We start from the raw sequence: 21,513 nt of genomic DNA, 5'->3' as shown, positions 1-21,513 counted from the left end.
GCGCCCGTAGCTCCTCCCGCCGGCCAGCCCTCCCCCTCAGACCTCAGGAGACAGCACCAGGTGTGTTTTGTAGTAGTTGGTGGTTGTAGTGGGAGTGATTGTTGTAGTAGTAGTAGAAGCAGTGGTAGTTGTAGTGGTAGCAGTAGTAGTAGTAGTAGTAGTAGTAGTAGTAGTAGTAGTAGTAGTAGTAGTAGTAGTAGTAGTAGTAGTAGTAGTAGTAGCAGTATTAACATCAACAGGAGTAGTAGTAGCACCAGCAGTAGTAGTAGTAGTAGTAGTAGTAGTAGTAGTAGTAATAGTAGTAGTAATAGTAGTAGTAGTAGTAGTAGTAGTAGTAGTAGTAGTAGTAGTAGTAGTAGTAGTAGTAGTAGTAGTAGTAGTAGAAGTAGTAATAGTAGTAGTAGTAGCAGCATCAGCAGTATTAGTAGTAATAGTACATAATTTAAGTACTGTTGTTGCTGTTGTTTTGCGTACTGTCACACACACACACACACACACACACACACACACACACACACACACACACACTGCGGTTGCCTGCGTGACTTTGTCGGGGTGTCTTTGGCTCAGCTGCACGAGGCGAGTCAGTCAGGCAGGGAGGGAGTCAGTGCCGCTCCCTGCTGGCCGCGAGGTGGAGGAGAACGACGCTCAAAATACCACCTGTTCTCAACCCTTAAACATGACAATTTTTACTTGATTTAAGCAACCCTGTATTCTTTTTATGTAAGAAGAGCACTGGCATAGGGCAATAGGGTAAATAAATAAAGGTCCACTTGGATTCCAGTCCCCAAAGAAAAGAAAAGTCAAAAAGGATAATCCAGAATTGAAATATAAGTATTCTGAAATTATTTAACTTACCGAAACATAACCACTGGTACTGAGAGCTTTGAACTGATCGATTATTTAGGCTTGTGTTTCAAAGTTGCACTCAATACTCGCATCTCAATACTGTAATGTGATTATGCAGTCACTGGGTTAACTGATAGACTATAACAAAATTTCCCTTTCGCCTCTCACCTCCGGGCATGCGTCAAAGGATAATGTTAAGGGTTGTTGGCTAAGCACAGAGGAAATTAGAAGGCACAGAAAGAACGTCTCCTGCCACTAACGCCGCACAGCGATTTGAAATGTGGCAAAGATTCTCTGTAAACTTGTGAAATGTGGCAACATGCATCCACAGAGTTGTTAAATACGGATGCTGTTTTCCGTAGACTTTATAGTGTAAATAAATCTGGAGAAACCTTAAAAAATAATTATAAATACGTACATAAATGGTTAAATGATGATAATGATAATGATAACAACAATAATAATAATAATAATAATAATAATAATAATAATAATAATAATAATAATAATAATAATAATAATAATAAAGTACTGGATCCACAACTTCAAGCGAATCCACCTTAAAATATTATTCATTTTGCCCAAGACCGAGATCCAATTCAACAGAAACAACCATGGGTGAATACAGTAGAGTGAAAACAACCATGGGTGAACACAGTAGGGTGATAACAATGAGTGTGACAGGCGAGGTGGCATCCCACAGGGGCCAATCCTGGTGGCATGAGCAATCACTCTCTCCTCAGGCCGGTTTTTACCACCAGTACGACTACGACTACGAGTACACGGATAGCCAAACACAGCAGCAGCAGCAGCACGCAGCGGCAGCGGGGCACCTAGCACCGGCGGAGAGTCAGCAGCACCAGCAGGGTCACCCAGACCAGCACCCCGCCAACTTCTTTGCCGTGTCGTATCCGCCCCACGCCTCAGACACCCAGAATCACCGCCGCTACCGTCCCTACAGGTAATAATGGCAATGTTCTGAAGCAATATTGCGTCTCATCTCCACTAGTTTCAGCAGGCTTTAATGGAGGTTGTCGAGGGTTTTCAAGAGGGTTTTCATGAACTTGCATGCCCGTATACAGAAACACTTTTGGCCACACTTCGACTACTTGCCAAAGGCTCCAGTTAAAGTTACACTGGCTTTTAGAGTTTTTCTTTTTTTTTTTGTGGGGTTCTAGTGACAGATCAACATTTGTACATTATGAACAAGAGAGGTATTGTTGAAAACCCGGCTAATCAATCATCTCTGTGGCCTGTCAAGATAGTCGTGGTGAGAAAGCCGAGTGTTTCTGAATACGGGCCTTGAACGTGTGGTGATGGTGGTGACTGATGACCATATATACTAGTTATTAGCAGAGTATATTTGCCGGCATCTCAGAAAGTAATGAACTAGTGTGCGTGTGCTTTAGCAGGAAGCAGGTCGGGGCGCGCAGGCACGGTGCCGGCGGGGATGAAAGACTCACCCTGGGACAGTCCCTCGCCACAAGACTCTGGCATGTCCTCCACACCCCCATCAAGAAGTGAGCGCTACCCCTCCACCACCATCACCACCACCACAACGATAATGCGGAGGCCCAACCCCCTTCACCACCATCACCAGAATCTCCTCCTCCTTATCATCATTTTCCTCCTCTGTACTCTCTCACCTCTCCGTTAGAACGTTTGCCTTCCTCTTATATTAATGCTGAAGCACCGGGAAGCCTGTTCAGTTAATCCATCAGATCTTCTCTTTTTCCAGATCTTTGTACAAATCATAATCTACAAATCTTTTATTTCCATTCTTTCTTTCCTTCCCTTTTTTTTCAGTTTAGTTTTTTTTTTTTTTTTTTTTTTTTTTGGCGTATCCCTCACATAGCTGAATTAAACCAAGAGGGACGAGATGCTCTGAATCCTGCCCTAGTAATGTACGGAATGGTATATTCACGAAGGGTCAGTGTCGAGATTGCAGGGAGGAAAGCGACCAATAAGAAAATCAGTAACAAAGACGAGGAGGAGAGAATACTTTCTATACACGTAAGCTGCTGCACACGACGCGGGCCCATGAGTGGTGAAGGATTTATGGTACTGGTGAACTATTGCATTAGGGTGATGGGCAAGTAGGTTAAGAATGTGTGCTGTGTGCTAACTACTCTTCATCGGTGGAGTGAAGGTATCTACTTTCCATTTCACGCCTTGAGGTAAATGTTCATCCCACAGTGTACAGGTAGAAGCAGCGTTCCTGACTGTCTTTTTTTATACTAGGAACCTGCGAGCTCTTCCCCCACCAGTATTTAGGTCAGGATGAACGCTCCACTCTCATACACAACCACCACCATCACCACCACCACGGCACTCACTGCAGCCACACAGCCTTCCCCCGCCTGTCACCACGTACACTACTACTTCCACACCACCGCCACAGCTCACCACGAACCAATCACACCCCACATCAAGAACAACAACACCGCCACAGCTATCACATGTCCCCTCTAACACTTATAGAACCACCACTGGCACCACAACTCCCACCGCCTCCTTGACCGACCACCACCGCCACTACACATCACATTGCACTTGCCAGCCACGAGTTGTGAAAAGCAGCGACTCCACCGCGAGGACTAGCTGACTTCCCCAGCACCTCGCCCCGTCCCTCCACTCACCAAAGTACAAAACATTCCACATAACACTTGTCGAGGAAGAGTTTTTAATGTAGTGAAATGTAGCTTATGTATTTTGTTAATTAATCTTGGTGTAGCCTGCTCGGTCCTCGCCACGCATCACCCATCACAGTAACACAGGTCGTGAATCATTTTAGTTGCCACTACATTAACAGTAGCACTCGCCCAACACACTGCCGAACCATAGCCATCCAACACACGCTGACTAATATTCTTGTGTCAAAGCACTTAATTCTTCGTAGTTCTTCCTAATATGGTTTAAAAAATAAACAAATACAAATAAACAAATATCGTCGACACACGCCGAGGCTCTTCTTTTTTTTTTTTTTTTTTTTTTTCTAACTTACCACGAGTGGTAGCGACGCTGCACCTGTGGCTGTTTCTTGCTGGAATTCCCTTTAGTTAGTTAAGACAAGTGCACGAGTTAGTTCGAGCACCGGCTATGCATTAGGACAGAACACCCGCTGGCTGGGTTACTGTTACTATTTATTATTTATTTACTGTATTAGCTTTGTTCCTGTTATGTTTTGCCCTATTTATTAAGATTTATGAAACGTGCATTAGCAATGTTCCTAAACACAGTTACTTTCTGGCTTTCTTTGTAAACAAGTTGCTTCAGGCTTTGAAGCCAAGATGCACCAGTGAATAAATGGTCTACCAACTTTTTTTTTTTTTTCCCTTCTAATGCAATTCCATTTATAATTTCATACCCACGTGATCTTAGTATCTGCCAACGGTCCTTATAGGTAGGGTTAGGATCCACTTTTTTTTTTTTTTTTTTTGAAGGGGAAAGAGGCCCACTGAGGATACCAACCCATAAAGGACAGAATAATTGACCAAAATGAGGGAAGGGTTTTGAATAGCACAGGTGATCTTAGCCACTGCCATGACCTTCAGAAGTACCACCAGGCCCCACTGCCTTCCTTACTCCATGTACAAGTGGTCTCAGCCCCCGTTAGTGACCTGCAATCATTGAACACACCAATGAATGACATATATAATGCAGCACCACGAAATCTTTCTCATTGTTCAGGAATTATTCTTGTTGCTGAACCCACCCACACCTGCCACACACAAGACAATGACATGGGTGGTGCGTTGAGAGTGCAACAATGTGGATACAAATATAGCTCCATTATGGCGCTAAGTAGAAACATTACTCTCTGTCTCCCTCTCTCCTTCAACATACCACCCATGACAAACACATACATGGACAACAGAATAATAAAAACACAACATACTTCATATCATTTATAGCATTTAGCTTTGAATTCCAGCTGCTACATTTGGAAATCTTTCATCTTCACTTTTTTTTTTTGTTGTTGTTGTTGTAATACGTTACTTCTTCCCATTCAAGTTATTTACTCCACGATAACCTCAACAACAACTTGCCGTGCCAACTTTGGGAACTCCTGCTGTCGTGACTGATACAAACTAACCCCTTGGATGAATGGGCTGGTGCTTAATAACCGCTGGCTTTACACCTTTTATCGAGTTTTCAATTTCGTCACGATATGCTTAGCTACCCCTACACTCTACGGGTTCCGATTACATGGGTTGGCCTTGGGAAGTTTGACGGCTGCCAAGTTATGGTTCTATCTCAGCACACATGCAAGCACACAGCCCATTTCGACAAGTCACAATTTGTTTTACTTTATAATATATGTATTTATTTTTCGCAGCTCCATTCTCTTGGCCTCCTGACTCTTTACAGAAGGGGTTGGGTGGGTGGGTGGGTGGTATGGGCAGGTGTTTGGATTGGGATGGTTGGTGTGAGGGAGGAGGAAGAGGAGGAGGAGGATTGAGGCGACGACGAACGAGAGGGAATGAGGAACGGTAGTGGTTGTGGTTTGGGGGGGGAAAAAAATAATAAAAAAATAAATAAAAATAAAACAAAATAAATAATAATAATAATAAATGGAAACTAAACTTGTGAGTGATGCTTAAACGAGGGAGGGATGGATGGATAGATGGGAAGAGGGAGAGGGAGCAGGGTGGATGTAACCGCGGTAAAGGAACAGAATGGATGTTAGGACACAGACGCGGTAGTGACGGCAGCTCTTCAGTAAACACAACTGGTAGAGAGAGAGAGAGAGAGAGAGAAGAGAGAGAGAGAGAGAGAGAGAGAGAGAGAGAGAGAGAGAGAGAGAGAGAGAGAGAGAGAGAGAGAGAGAGAGAGAGAGAGAGAGAGAGAGAGAGAGAGAGAGAGAGAGAGAAAATGCCTACATAAAACATGAAAAAAATCTTAGCAATGATACGAATAATAACAGAATTTAACCTTTTGTGTAGAAATAATAGTAAGTGTTCTTGAGAAACTATCAAGCACACTGGAAAAAATATCTGATAAATAATAGATAAATAAATAAAAATATCAAGAGTGAGAAGACATGAAAGTGAAGTAAAACAAGACGCCCCCAAGAACTGCAAGATGAAGGCAGGGAGCGCAGGAAACATGAAGGGAACAAGAATGAAAAGAATGAAATGCAAATTTTAACACACACACACACACACACACACACACACACACACACACACACACACACACACACACACACACACACACACACACACAGGCAGAAAGAAGTTTGTGCTCACTTGCTCTCTACACACACACACACTACAGAATGTACAGCTCACATAAATAAATTATATGTATCTGTATAATGACTACAACACAAATATTCACGGCAACAGTTATGTGCTATAAACATACGTACGAAAAACACACTTTTGTAAATGACTCATCAGTTTCCTCACGCAGACATTCCATTCACTCACATCCAAATTTAAGTAAGACAATGCAAGACTTTTACAAAGGTAGAGGATTTTTGCAGCACTGTGAGGACAAGGCGCTGAGAATGACAAGGAGGAAGGAGACCCTCAGAGCAGCACCAAACAATTGTGGAAACCTTACAGCACTGGAAAGAAAAAGTCATGAACCAAGATGAGGTGTTTTGTCTATTAACATTTTTAAACCGTAAATGAGAAAATCAATTGAAACTCGCTTCACAAAACAAAACCCAACACTCAGGCGAGACATCACATGCATCAGACTCACAACAGGAGGTTCTAGTGTGTGACGGGATGAGAATTTTAATCCACTGTTTTTTACCTTCTATTATCTGGGCAATGTGCTCTTAAATATGCTTGACTTTTGTGTCCGATTGCAGAGTTGCATTGGTAAAAAACAATTACTTCTCCCTCCCCAGGAATGTTAGGTCAAGTCTTACAATGACAACAAACTTTGATTTACAATTTGTGAAAGAAAAAATAAAAATAAATTAAAAATAAATCAATAATAATAATAATAATAACAATAATAATAATAATAATAATAATGAAAAATCTTCACAATATGGAGGTCAGCAACGTTAGATACCTGAAGGCTAGCTGCAGAGCCAAGACTGTGGACTCCTTCAGCAATGTGTGGGTGTCAGTTTTGCCAATACTGAACACATGGCCTGTCCACAGAACCCCCAAAAGATGACCAAACACAGGCCAGTAAACAATACATGGCAATGGACAATACAAGCCATACACACAGGACAATTCTGACACCCTGCAATGATTAACAATATAAAAATAACAAAGACAAGATGGTAAAAAATAAGCAGCATAGCCAGCTAGAATGACACTGAGGAAGAGAGAAGATGGGAAGAATACATGCATTCACACTGGGAGGTGAGGAATGTCCCCAAGGCTCCCAGGCACACACACCCACACTCCAGTCACCCTGAGGCTCTCCACTCTCTACCTGCCACAAAAGGCTCAGTAAGGGAGTAATAAATAACAACAGGCTCACTCTCTTCCTCAAACGACCTTTCATGCCTTACGTCTCTTAACCAAACGTTCCTACTCTGATCTACCAGCTGTGCACTTACTGGGCAAAGGTAACAAAAGAGGAAATCAACACTGGGCAACCAATGTGGCAAAGGTTCTCTCACAAGTTAAAAGTAAGGAAGGGTTTGACATACCAACAGGCTAAATCCTTGACTTGCTATCCTAGTTATGATAAGAGGCTCTTTTTCTTCTCCATGCTATTTCGAGTCTTTACAAAAAAGGGTTGGATCGTGCCACTGTATTCATATGGAGTTTCCAGTCCTGTTGCACAAGAGATGCATTTTCAAGACACAGTGAACAGCACCTTTTTTTCTGTGGACCTGTTCAGTTGGCGGCCAGGAACACTGGCCCCAACAATGGACAGGCTCATGATTCGAATAAACTTCATACAAAAAAGTTACTGGTGATGCATCAACAAATTGTAACAATTTCTGCACTCAATACAAAAGAAATATACACACAGCTTGTAATTGAGCGACTAGTAAGGTCTCATTACCTTTTCAAAGCACAGAACACCACCTCTTTATCCATTTTTTTTCTGAGCTGATAGCAAACTTTTTTTGTGGATTTTTCTGATCCACAAGGCTTGTCCACATTTTTCAATCCATGGTTGGTATTCATACACACAATGCACATGAGCAATGCTGACTGCTCAGCACATCCTTGAGTGTAAACATTGTTCCTGATTATTGCAGAGAACTGCATGCCACAGCATCAGCAGCCACAAATAAAAATTTAGGCTACCACCAAATATGAACAGTGCAGCCAACATGAAAGCTGTCACACTGCATCTTTGTCCTGCGACCAGTGTTCATGTTGAGGCGACACAGACAACTCGTATGAAAGTGGGGATGAAGATGGTGTCAGTCACACTACAGCCATGGATTTGTGAGACTGCTTAGTGTGCCTGAAGAGTATGGCTGTATACATGTTCTGATATACACACTGGTTTACAAGTGTGAGTGTCAAATTTGTCTGCATATAGTTTTGGGCAAATATCTGCCTACACATTTCAATAAAGATGATTGAGAGGAATTACTGATGCCCAGCTGTAATGAGTAAGTTTATACAAAATCCATGTGACGAGAGCTCTGAGACAAATGAAGCTCAACTCACCTTGCCACACTCACAACACTGATTCAGTCTGAATGAGGCAAACTTATTTATAAAACATGATAAGGCAAATTGTATTTCCACAATAATTTTTGTTAAGCTAGCTGTCTGACAGGCTCCCCACTGACTCCTCTCATAGAATATTGCCACTTTGCTCTTAACCATCACATACATACAGAATTGCCTAAACTGCTCAACGAAGTAACCACCAGGGTTCACTTCTCTCGTGTCCCAGTCGCAGCCGGCTCGCCCGTGTGTTGCGGCTCCCTCGGCACAATCCTCTCCATAAAAACTTGATTCTACACCCAAGACTTTACGGCCTCCTTCCCATGAAGATGAGACCTCATAATAAAGCTCTCTCTCTCTCTCTCTCTCTCTCTCTCTCTCTCTCTCTCTCTCTCTCTCTCTCTCTCTCTCTCTCTCTCTCTCTCCACTTCAACAATAAATAACCACTTGTGTGGTAAACAATAGGTCAGTCGTGTGTTTGTTGGAGGAGCTTTCACCTGGAGCAGACATCACTGTGCCAAGAGTCACACACTTCTATGCTAAAATGCATTTGTTACAGAAAGAAACCAAAGAGAGCATACCCGTATTATGACCCCTACACGAACATCTCATTCATTGCCATTAACAATATAAAAAATTTTGCAATTTGCTCCAGTTTCAGTAACTCCACACACCACTGACACAACAGCATCACACACACCCAACACACTCAACTCAAGCCACCTATGTACACCTGTCATCGCGGCAACAACACCACCCTCCCCCCTCCCCTGTGCAGGCCAGGGTGCTCCTCACGCGGAGACCAGACACTCAGGCGGGCACGGCTGAAAGCTGGGGACAAGTGTGGCTTTGATCCTACTGAGCCCAGACTTCATTGGCTGTGATGGACGAGGGACATTGGGTGACCATGGCTGCCAGGTGTACCTGCGGGTACAAACACTGTCTCAGCTTGTGACCTCCGACCACAATGCCAGCTGTGCCAAGGCTCGGGTTGATGACCCGGCCTTCAAGTAGTTATTTCAAACTCCATAAATCTATTAAGATTACATAGTGGCACAGAAATATCTCTCTCAATTTAGTATAAAAAGCAATCACTGAGGAACCTCATAACATATCAAGAAACTCGTTCTAGCATCTCCTCACGTAGATGAGCACCTCAGTGTGGGAACCGTGGGTGGTGCTTACTTGGGAAATATTGAATATGGGGAGCCGAGGGTAGTTGCTGTACAGTGGCTGTCGACGTGGGAGTAAAACCCGGCATGGAGGAGGGAATGTGTGCTGCAGAGTGGGGGGGTGGCCCCGAGTGGTGCATCATGTGGGAGGGCAGCACCACATACTGGGCCATCTGCTGGCCAGGCCCTCCATGGTGGCCCCCAGCACCCGCGGCACCCTGGCCAGGGCCAGGGTACTGCTGGGTGTGGGGACTCTGGGCAGTGTGGGGAGAGTGTTGTGACAGGTGTTGAGGCAGAGATGGTTGTCCTCCCATTGGATAAATGATTGGTTGGGGCTGACTGGGTCCTGGGGTTGACGGTGGGTTGGGCATGTTTGGGGGTCCACTGCCGCTGCCTGGGTTCTGGGGGGTGGGTGGCTGTGTGGGCTGGGGAAGAGGGCCGGGGGTGTGCGTTGGGTGGGGCTGGTGAGGTGGTAGGCTGGTTTGAGCCATATACATTGGCTGGTGGCCGTGTTGCTGTGATGGCTGCTGTGAGTCAGGGTTTGGGTGACACAAACCCACGGAAGTGGGCACCATTGCAGTCACCATGGGCATTCCAGCGTGGGGGAACCGCATCATGATGGGTACAGGAGGGTACTGCAGTAAGAAAGTGTATATCATATTAGTCAGAATGCAACAAACACTGAAAGAGATATATTTCTACACTGAAATCTTGGGTAAATTTCAATGCACAATAGCTTGCATAATGAAGTACATTTCACATAATATGAAGCTCTATGCAAAAATACTGAATATTCAATATTAGTAAAGAATACTGGACACAATCTGATTTCCATGATGTTTCGCCCTACTGGTCAATAACTAACTATTCATCTATGATTTACAGACACATTGAACCATGAAGTAAAGATTTTAATGGCAAATATATTACACTTCAAATGTTATAAAATACATTTTTTTTTCGAAAATCAGTTTGAAAAGTTTTAAATCACCGATGTTAATAGTGTATATAGTATCTATACACCACTCAGAAACCCCTTAAAGGAAGGTTGTCCACACATCATGTAACCTCATCTCCCAGTCCCCTTTCTCTGCCTCTCTCTTTTAACTATCAAGTCTTTCTCACATGCCAAGAAGATGGACACCATGTGACAATATTCAACCACTTGTGCCTACCCATCCATAATGCATGTGCATACACACACACACACACACACACACACACACACACACACACACACACACACACACACACACACAAACCATTGAGATGGAGCCACACCTTTGATGTGGTTACCTGATAGGGCTGTGGAGTCTGAGGCATCATGTTTGGAGAAATCTGTACAGCAGTGATGGGCTGGGTCTGGGTACCCATGTGGCCTGGGGCCAGGATGGGCTGGCCAGTAGCAGCTGCCACTTGTAGGGGTGAGGTGTACTCCTGCCGTTGATTGTTACCCACAGGCACTGAAGTGATGCAAGGCAAGTTACACGTGATAGAAAACACTCAGCATATCAAGCATTCAATTAAGTCACTATTAAAATCATTCCACCTTTACATGTTAGCCTTATTATGCAAAGATACCATTGTGACTCTAAAACTATTATTCCATGAACATAAAGGTAGCTTCAATCTGCTGGCACACCATGACATGTCACCATCTCTCTCCTCTCACCTCTCTTGGGGAAACGTGGAGGCTGTGACGGTATGGCGAAGGGCTGTGAGGTGAGCACCATGTGAGGGATACCCACTGGCGGGCCTGCAGGTATCTGTGGTGGCTGATTGGGAGGAATCTGGGTGGGCGTGTGGGGCCGTGGAGGAGTGGTAGTGCTAGGGGAACGCTGTCAAGAGTACACAAATTATTGGTCTAATGCAGTGATACCATAGAATCAATACATCTACCTTTGTCTGATGCCTGATCCTGAAGACTTTCCCTAAAGGGGATAGCTCTGAAAGGCCTCTACAGGGCAGAAGCTGATCCTATCTTACAGCATGACACATGGGAAACATATGAGGAGAACTGATCACAGCAAGCCCAAATATGAGGGATTCATGCAATGGTTACATTACACTGGCTCTAAACAGAATGCAAGGCTGAGCCAACTCAATCTTCTAAAACCAAAGACCGCAGTTTTTACACCAGCTGTCACCTAAACACATCTAGCTTTTGACTAGTGGCTTGGATTTCCCCATAAGCCACAACAGGCCTCAGAGAGAAAGTCAAGTGTCTTCAACTAAGAGGAAGGGCAGGGCTAAATGTTGAAGTAGAGCTAATACTGCAGGAGATGGCAAAAAACAGTTCTATACAAGTTCTTAACACTTAACAGTAACATCTTAGTTCCTACAACCACTAAAACTTAAGATGGGTATGGTATGGGTTAGGCATTATCCAAACAGCACTAAACTTCTTGATCCTGAACTATAAAATGGAGAAAGGGAATCTAAGAGGAGAAAGAAAACACCAATTTGGTATGAAAGAACTAAAAATCCAGCTACTCACTGGACTGAAGGGTTTGGCGTGGGGGTTGAACACAAACTCCTTGGCATTGGGGTTGAGTTTGGAGTGTGTGACAGTGGAGGCTATCTTCTCCATTTCCTCGTGGGGCTTGTTGATCTCCGCAGCAGGACTCATGGTCATGGTTGGGGGGTTCTGTGAGTGGTGTGGTGGGGGCTGCGGGGCTCCCTGTGGTGGGCCCATGGTCACAGCAGTCACAGGGGGTGTTTGCCGCTGTGGTTGTTGCTGGGGTGGCAGATGCTGTGGTGGCAGATGGGGCTGTGGTATTGGGGGTGGAGGCTGCTGCTGCTGTGGTGGTGGTGGCTGTTGCTGTGGTGGTGGTGGTTGTTGCTGGTGGTGCTGGTGGTGTTGCTGTGGGGTTGGAGGAGGTGGTTGTTGCAGCTGTGGTGGCTGTGGCTGCTGCTGTGGTGGGGGAGGCTGCTGCTGCTGCTGTGGTGGGGGTGGTTGTGACTGTGGCTGTGTGTGTGGCTGTGGTTGAGGCTGTGGTGGCTGCTGGGAAGTAGGTGGTGGCTGCTGCTGTTGTGGTGTTGGTGGTGGTGGCTGTTGATGCTGGTGCTGGTGCTGGTGTTGGTGCTGCTGGTGCTGATGTTGCTGTTGTTGCTGCTGCTGTTGTTGTTGAGGTGGTTGTTGCTGTTGCTGTTGCTGCTGTAGCTGCTGTGGCTGCTGCTGCTGCTGCTGAGGCTGCTGTGGCTGAGGCTTCTTCTCTGCCTGGTCTGACAGCTTGAAGTCCTCGCTGAACTTCTTGAGGTCGGCAATCTGCTCCTCCTTGTTGCGCATTTTGCGTGGCTCACGCTGTTCTCGAGGCTCAGCCTTGCGGTGATCGCCCTGACCCACTGGTGGCATGTGACTGCTGTGCTGGTGGTGCTGCTGTGGTGGAGGCTTCTGTGGGATGGGCTTTTGATGCTGCTGCTGCTGCTGCTGCTGCTGCTGCTGCTGCTGCTGCTGTAGTTGCTGTTGCTGCTGTGCTAAGTGTGCAGCCTCTGGGTGTGGGGGGCCATGGTGGCGGGGGTGCAGGTCCTGCTTGCCACCATGGGCATTGTTGTGCCTCACCTCCCGGCCGCTATCCACCGGCGGCCCATCATGACTCTTCCGGTCTGTTGACAAATGCACACACTTAAGAGGTGCTTACATGAGAAGTCACACACAACTTGCACTGATTAATTTCTTATCCAGTTGAACACATTTGCACCCTAGCATTTTATAATCTATCTTCATATATTTCATCACTGCAAGGAGTTAAAGAAGTAAAAAGCAGAGTATGAAGCTAAGTGAATTACAAAAATCTGTTCATGATTTAAGCTTGGCAACTCCAAAAATGTTGAGAGAATGGAAAAGATAACTTAATCAGGTGGTTGTGAGCGACACAAGGATAACAGGAAAAACACAAATAAAATAGATGGACAGTAAGAAGAGACCATTAAGCACAACAGGCATATCTGTAGAGCAATGAAGAGAGGGAAAAGAAAGCAGTTGTCAATATATAAATGGTGCCACCGCCTTGAGGTTCACCTACACCTAATCTCATCAGCTGATCAGGACAGATGCAGAACTGGTTTTGGTCTGTTATGGTGCAGCAAGGGCAAACTAATTCTGCTGTCAGAAAAATGTGGAAATAGCCAGGCAATGCTGTGGAAATGACTCATGCAGTGTAGCCTGTGTGTGGATCTGACTGCCCAAAAAATTCTTGAAGCTAGGATACAATTTTGATTTATTCTTAAGGAATGCTTAGAGGTGTGACTGGATGAGTGAAGAGTGGGTGCCTTGTTTTGACTATTCCGTCACAAGGATCAATGGGCTGGGATACAAATCAACCTCCCATCACTTCAATGTGCTAGGAGATAAGGAGAGGCGGATGAGGAAATTCATGCTTACTGTGCTCCGGAGGGATTGTGCATGCTTACCATAGCCAGTCTTGGCATCCCCATTCACTTTGGTGTCTGGGCCATGGCTGTGGTGAGGGCCGTGGGAGTTGTTGCGGTGGATGGGCGGGTGCTGGGCAGGGGCTGGAGCATGGTTGGGGAGTGGCTGGGGTGGCTGTTGGGTCTGGTATGTGGGAGGGGTTCCACCTACGCCAACAGGACTGTGACCAGCTGACCCTGATGGAGGGGGTCCTGGATAGGGGGATGTGGGGGTGGGAGGGTTGGAGCTGCCATGGCTGTTGTATCTGGCACCAGTCGGGGGTGGGGTGGCTCGCTGTGCCTTGCCCCCATTCTGGTTCTTTTTCCTCATCATGGGAGGAATGTACTTGCCGCCCTGCTCCCCGGGCCTTATCACTGCTGAGAACCTGAGACAGAAGACAACCAATCAATAATGCCTTCACTTGACTTCAACCCACATTGCATTCAATTATACTGCTACTGGGCAGCTGGAGACCCTGGAGTTGTAACACTACTTAGCCACACACTTCTTTATACTTACTTGTCTTCCTCATCACCATTCTCTGCATCTAAACGGACTTGAGTGGTCGGGGATTTCTCTATTTCTGCAGCAATTCTGGAAGCCTTGGCTTCACGCTCTCTGTACTCTGGAGTGTTGAGTTTGAAGAGTGGGGTGGTGTACCCCTCCATCTCTGGGGTGTAGGAGGTAGTCACTCCGTACTTCTCCTCATTTTTGCGGAACATGTCATCCACGTCCCAGCCATTCTGAGGTGTGCAAATTCATTATTTGCATGGCTGGGTATCAGGCAAAATGGTCATGTTTCATCACTTACTTGTAGAACTGCTCACAATGATAAAACTAAATCAAAGCTAGAAAAATAAAAGGTATTTCTTAGATTTGCAGAGAGAGAGAGAGAGAGAGAGAGAGAGAGAGAGAGAGAGAGAGAGAGAGAGAGAGAGAGAGAGAGAGAGAGAGAGAGAGAGAGAGAGAATGTATTGCATAGCTTAGAAGTAGCATTACACAAAACATACAAGTAACACTTCTAATGATAGAAAGAAAGGACATCTGCCTTCCTGATGTTGTGACACACTTACCGAATTTTCATCCCCAAGGCCAAGGCAGTCATCTGCAGTGGGCTCCCCTTGCCAGGGCTCCAGGGCCTTCTCTCCAGCCTGGCCATTGTAGCGACTGATCACCTGGTCCACAGCAAACCCATCTGTGGAGGAAGGAGGTGGTCACTGGTGCACAGAAGTAAGCTGCTCATGTGTTGAAGGTGCAGTCATCACCAACCATATTCATATACAAGGTCTCATCATGTAATTTTTTGTCATTCCTTCCACCCCAAGGAGGAAGTGATGTGCTTGATCTCCTTAACCACTCCACACTTCATTCCTTTACTTAGCATACCTAGTATCTTCTATACACTTTGAAAGAGGCATGAAAAGTATGACTTCCTATACAGAAGCACAGTAATCATTAACAAAGATATATGTATGACCGATTATTGGAGTAAGTAAGATCCTCAAGCCAAGCCAGGTAACAGACCATATGGAGATACAACAGTCTGAAAACTCCCCTCTGCATCACAACTAGATAAATAAAATGAGGATCACAACTGACCTCTAGTGGCATATTCCAAGTCCACGTTGACCACCTTGATGGTCACAATATCAGCTGCAGTGAAGATCATCTTGGGCTTGATGGTCTCAGGGTTAATGGTACCTGGGTCAGTCCGAGACACTTGGTGGGCCAAGTCCAGCACCAGGTCAAAGTTGGGGCTGAAGGTGGTGAAGACACCCTCGATGATTTCATTAGTCTTAGTCTGTATCTGTGAATGGAAGCAATACATTCAGGGATTGAGCCAATGAAAACACAATATGCTGAGCCTCTGAATTAACAGGAATGATTGCTTTAGTTAAGTTCTTCATAACAGTGGATAAAGAGAAAAAATACAAGGACAAGAACAGCCATTTTAAAGTAAACAGATGAATAAGAAGATAACAATCACTCACCCTGACAGGGAGGCCGACCAGAGCCCCCACAGCTTGCATGAAGCGATGATTGGTGTACACCCCATCAGCGGATACCTGCCTCTCCGCACCTTTCCCCCCGCGACCTCCTCTGCAGACAAGAATGTGGATCAAGGTTATTAAAGAAGGACTCCATGCAAATCTTGATGACTGTAACCATACCACACCTAAAGAACATAGATAACTGAGCATTATAATCAAGCCCTCAGTGATGCATCAAGAAAATGCTATTACATTACAAAATATGGCAAACATGCAAAGAAAAACGTAACTCCAAGGTCAGTATAAACACAGTCATAACATGCAAACACAGTACTTGAAACAAATCACACCTGCACACACTGATACATCTAAAATTCACCATTTCCTGGCACATCAGAATACTACAATTTACGAGTGCACTACTCTGCTATCACACACACACACACACACACACACACACACACACACACACACACCACAATTTTCATCACTGACTGTAGAACCTGAACAGCAACCAAGTTTCTTTGCCTGCCTAATGTTTGGTTAGTGCCAAGTTCTTGGTGAGGTGAGAGAAGATGAGTATAGTAATCTCTGTCATACTGTATCATGATTTTTATTTTATTTATTTTTTTGTGGGGGGGCCTATTCTCATCAGTTTTCCCTGAAAATCTTCCCACTCCCACCACTTTCCTCACTTCAGATCATGCATGCAGCACATCCCTGGTTCATTTCAAAGTGGGAGTTAACCCACAAAAGGATTACCTGTGATCATTTTCCTAAAACCAGGCTGAGGAGGATTTAGGATAGGTATAAAAGTGAAAAGGAGAAAGGAAGACAAACCCAAAGATAAAATGTAGTTCCTAGAGAAAGAGACAGCCAATCAGACAAGGCCAAGTCAGGCAGAGGAAGAAGAGAAAGAGGAAAGGACATGATGTAGGGCATTGTGTTAGTCCCTTGCCCTCCTTCTGGCTCCAGCTTACATCCAGAGTAGACCTTCCCTGCTCTTGCCTGTTGTGCTAATCCACTTGATCTACCCAATGCTCCCAACCCTCTAGCAGACAAAGTGAGTGGGCACAGAGTAAATAAACAACAGTGACTGGCCATGACATGCCATGTCAGGAAGAGACAAAGGTTGGACATAGAGGGTGACAAGCCTTCTCTTACCCAGCCACATACAGTGGCCATGAGTAAGCTTTGAGGAAGCAGCAGTCACGGCAGCACCTACAACAGTCACCAGCTTCAGCCTTAATCACCACCACCACATTATAAGGCCACCTGAGCACTATTTGCTGGGATGATGCCTGCCATCTTCCTCTTGGAGGGCACTGGAAACAAGTATCACAGCATCCTGGCACCTTCCTCCGGAACACCCAAGCACTCCCAGGTTCCCTTGTCTCCTGTCAGGTTAGAACAGGCATCTTCTCCCCCTCTCTTGGTCATCATCCAGAGCAGGGGATAGTTAGGTAAAGCCACTCCTCCTTGGCCTGGGTGTTTAAGGCTTCCTTACCCAAGCATAATTTATTTATTTGTATTTCTGTATTTTTTGTGAAGAAAAACCAACCCTTATCTTCTCATCACCTTCTCCATTGGCAGCAAAACTCCTTTTTTTTTTTTTAAATATATTTGGCAATTCCTAATACATGACTGGGTAAGCCAGCACAATATAAATTCATTTCATTATTTTCTTTTACCAATAAGATCATGACAATCAATAGGTCATATCAAGAAACAACTACCAAGCATGATGGTTGGAACACTGGCATGAAGAATAGATTCCAACAACTTAGAGAAAAAAGACAAAGTATACTGTATTCTATAGGAATTGATTAATGAAAATTTTGGATCATTACAAAGAAATTATCGACAAATATTCCCTCTTCATATGTTGTTTTTCACACATTAATATTGCTGTGTAATGTTATCAATTATGTGGGCTGCACTGAGAAATCACTAATAAAGACAACTGATAACAAAATTGAGAGAGAGAGAGAGAGAGAGAGAGAGAGAGAGAGAGAGAGAGAGAGAGAGAGAGAGAGAGAGAATGGAGTCATTACAAAAAAGCAAGGGATGAGAAAGAAATGTGACAGCATGGATGAATCACCAAGTAAGGTTTTCCCAGAACTACTAGCAGAGCTGCTCAACTTTCTTGTATGTATGTGATTCACATTCTTGAAAACACTGAACATTTCCTTTTCCTGTTTTTTACACTATGGCATCAGAAGACTACTATTACTCACATAGCAGACATCAGTTGACTTTTGACAACTATGGCTTCTCTGCCACTGCAATAAAATGGGCTGGTATTGGTCGAAACTATGATTTTGAAACACCATTAATAACAAGGGTGATGTAACATTCCACATCTTTTTAGAATCTGTAATTTCATTCTGGCTCAGTGAAATCATGCAGGGTTATTTAAATAATGTAAAAGATGTACTATTAATAGCATTCAAAAGGTCATGTCTTTCCCTAAGAGCAGAAAAATCCAGTATGCCAGTATGTAATGAGTGAAACTGTCATAAAGCAAATAACACAGATAACAAAGATAACAATGACCAAATCATTATTCCAGTCATCCAGGAAGTGCCCTACAAACAGTAACATCAACATAAATTGAAGAGAAATAAACAACACTAAATATTTATAAGCCAATGACATTTTCCTTGGCCTTAAACCATGCATGTGGGATAGGACACTACCTCCACATGCTTACTGGAGGTCCACAGGGACGATGAAGGTCTTTGTGATAGGTCCTCATATGCACCACTTCTCAACACACTGCTCCAGGGGGTGAGATGAACCAATAACCTTGTTTCTGGCGACGTGCAGGCATCCACGTCCCTTATCTCACTCGTTACTCCCTATCATGCTCACACAAACAAATCAACTAGGTCTGTTCTGCTAATGTCAACACAAAATGAGTCGAGAAATGGCTGCTGCCCCACGAAACTCAACGCGACACATACCAATATTCACGTTAATCGTTCGCCTTTTCACAACTTTTCACTCTTGCCCCGCTCCCATTTCCCGCCCATGCCTTCGCTAAACATCCGTATAGATCATTCTACGAACACACGATCAATTATTAATCTCTTTTCTTAAATATCCTAAAGAGTAAAGGGAGTATAAGTGAAGGAAAAACCCGGAAATATGAAATTATCCGCGGACGAAGATATCAGGAGAGAAGGAATGGCCGTGTTTTGCTTCGTCCAACCAGATGTGTCTTCTATTATTTATGAAATACACCGCGGCTACCATGGGGGCCCGGCACGCCCTCCACCCCACCACCTCGCTGCAACACACAGGGCCCAGGAACACCACAGCGGGGCCCAGAAATACCGAAGAAAAGCCGTGAAAATAGCGCGAATGGAAGGAGGAGGAGGAGGAGGAAGCCAGTCTCGTCTCGCCGCTCCCCTTCTCCTCATCCTCCTCTTCCTCCAAGCTTATCTCTCTCCCCTTCGCAATACTAGCACAATCGTCTTTCCACTCGAGGCAATACACACTACACACTCTTTAAAACTACCAAAATGTGTTAATACATGTCACATTTCTGCATCACAGCCCCCCCCTCCCCGTCCTTCCCCCCCTTTCCCTCCTCCCGTGCCTCGCTGGTCAGGAAACATGCACTTATCAAACCCTCCATTTCACGCCATCTACTCGTCCTAACCCTGAATAGACAAACCAGGTTAATAAAGGCGGATAAGGGGATAACACACATCACATTCTTGGCAAACTAACACCCCCCCGTGCACCCCCCCTCGGTGAAAAATGCCCCCGGACCACCAACTCCCTGTGAACCCAAACCAAAACTCATGACCTTCTGCAGGAGTAACCTTCCCTATGGAGTCTGCTAGGAGATACACAGGTGAAGAGAGTTGTGAGGCTTACCTGGCGGAGGATGATCGTGCTTTCCTCCTAGTGTTCATGGTGTCCTCGGCTCTCCCCCTACGGGCCTGCCGAAATTCGCTGGGGACCGGAATCTTGATGGTCCTTGCTGCACAACGCCGCGACAAACAACAGGGTGGGAGTGCAGGCGGTGGCGGGTTGCTGTGTGTGTTCCCTGTGGCGCACCTTTCCCCGGCTACTAGCAAGGCATAACGGGAAAAAACACCGACCGCCGCCCCCTTGCCTGCTATTGGTAATGGTGGCACCTAACGTGTAGGAAAATACGTTCCTGCAATAAAATTTGTAAATAGTCCAGTTTTCCTCACCCCCCCTGTCTGTGTTTGAAAGGGGGGTAGTATGACCAATGGATATTTAAAGCACGGTCTGTGATGCTACCAGTGGTTCTGTAGGGTGTCTAGGGGATAGGTTCGGGGTTAGTTTTTCAATTTCTGAACACTGTGGGTTGGACTGGGTGAGTTGAGGCAGGCGGCGTTGCCATGTGTTCCCCATCATATGTCACCACAACGCCGCATTGCCGAGTTAAATGTCGTAACTCGACGGAAATTTAAAAGCCTCTTGACGTATTCATGGGGTTAAATGACCAGCCATGGCAGATGTGGGGATGATAAACAATGTAACCCACACTCGGGAACACGTGTGTGTGTGTGTGCGAGTGTGAATGCAGGCACCTTTCTCACTCACTTCCCAACCTTCATGCAGTAATCGGGGAAATCAATCCATTTATAATAAGAACATATCCTGTGTAAACTAGTATTATAGTTATATCTCACTATGCGTTGTGGGTTGTCTAATTATTTATCTTTTTTTTTTTTCTTGTCTGTCAGAAGCTTTATTTCACGGAATGACACGTGCAGTATTTCACATGTGGACAATTTTTTTTTTTTTTTTTACTTTGAATGTCTTTTTCTTTCAGTTCTATGGGTGTTTTGAGATGACTCCTACTTAATATGTAGTAATTCCGTTGTTTCAAGCCACTTTATTTAATTCACACCTATACGTACCCTTTCATTGCTTATTATTTAGTAGTGTTACTCGTTTCTCCCCCAAAATCTTCACTAGAAACATTTTCCCAAAGCTCTTCTACTGACCTCCCCTCCCTTCTGACAGTACCAACCCCAAGCACACTCATGCCTGCCCACTCAAACTCTCTCCTGCATATTCCGTTTCTCTCTCTCTCTCTCTCTCTCCGAATTTAATATATTTTGAGCATGAGTTTGAAGCAGCAAGCTAGCAACTAATTAGGTAGCCCTCAGTATCATATATATCTGGATAGGATGAATAAACCGACATTGTGACACTAGGACTAAAAGGACATATTGTTGGACATTGATACTAATACCAAGAAATGTGATGAAAGTTCTCATCTGTATCATTGCTTTTGTGTTTATTAATCACTACAGCATACAACCTGTTTTATAGCAAGTCTTACACACACACACACACACACACACACACACATTATATATATATATATATATATATATATATATATATATATATATATATATATATATATATATATATATATATATATATATATATATATATATATATATATATATATATAA

The 21,513-nt window shown here is 44.5% G+C and overlaps 2 protein-coding genes across 4 annotated transcripts in view; one reads left to right on the top strand and one right to left on the bottom strand.

Moving 5' to 3' along the window:
* The window catches only part of LOC135115329 (apolipoprotein D-like), a 15,952-nt gene extending 11,785 nt beyond the window's left edge, over nucleotides 1–4,167 (top strand). The window contains exons 5-7 of one of the 3 annotated variants that reach the window (XM_064031971.1): nucleotides 1–60; nucleotides 1,611–1,810; nucleotides 2,259–4,167. The exon at nucleotides 1–60 is cut by the window's left edge and continues 203 nt beyond it. In XM_064031971.1, the coding sequence (XP_063888041.1) occupies nucleotides 1–60; nucleotides 1,611–1,810; nucleotides 2,259–2,373 (375 nt within the window). In that variant the 3' untranslated portion in view covers nucleotides 2,374–4,167. Of the gene's footprint in view, nucleotides 61–1,592; nucleotides 1,811–2,258 lie in introns of all 3 variants that reach the window. The other 2 variants (XM_064031970.1, XM_064031969.1) reach the window with 2 other exon arrangements.
* Nucleotides 4,168–4,744: 577 nt separating this feature from the next.
* LOC135115327 (ataxin-2 homolog) lies at nucleotides 4,745–20,201 on the bottom strand. Its single transcript, XM_064031964.1, has 11 exons — nucleotides 19,928–20,201; nucleotides 16,040–16,148; nucleotides 15,648–15,855; nucleotides 15,122–15,243; nucleotides 14,568–14,791; nucleotides 14,051–14,433; nucleotides 12,135–13,243; nucleotides 11,310–11,475; nucleotides 10,934–11,100; nucleotides 9,651–10,272; nucleotides 4,745–9,389 (listed from the first exon to the last, which is right to left on the bottom strand). Exons 1-11 carry the CDS (start codon nucleotides 19,963–19,965, stop codon nucleotides 9,337–9,339), a joined length of 3,201 nt encoding a protein of 1,066 aa, XP_063888034.1. The 5' UTR covers nucleotides 19,966–20,201; the 3' UTR covers nucleotides 4,745–9,336.
* Between the last annotated feature and the right edge of the window lie 1,312 nt (nucleotides 20,202–21,513).

The sequence above is a fragment of the Scylla paramamosain genome, chromosome 29, assembly GCF_035594125.1.
Source record: "Scylla paramamosain isolate STU-SP2022 chromosome 29, ASM3559412v1, whole genome shotgun sequence".
Taxonomy (NCBI): Eukaryota; Metazoa; Arthropoda; class Malacostraca; order Decapoda; family Portunidae; genus Scylla; species Scylla paramamosain.
Note: the sequence above shows the minus strand (reverse complement) of the source record. Positions and strands in the feature narration are given on the sequence as shown.

Coding starts and splice junctions, on each gene's coding strand:
- LOC135115327 (XM_064031964.1), bottom strand. CDS start 19,965: ATGAACACTAGGAGGAAAGCACGATCATCCTCCGCCAG. Junction 14,434..14,567: donor AATGGTGATGAGGAAGACAA/GTAAGTATAAAG, acceptor CTTCTGTCTCAG/GTTCTCAGCAGTGATAAGGC. Junction 11,101..11,309: donor TCCACGTTTCCCCAAGAGAG/GTGAGAGGAGAG, acceptor GCATCACTTCAG/TGCCTGTGGGTAACAATCAA.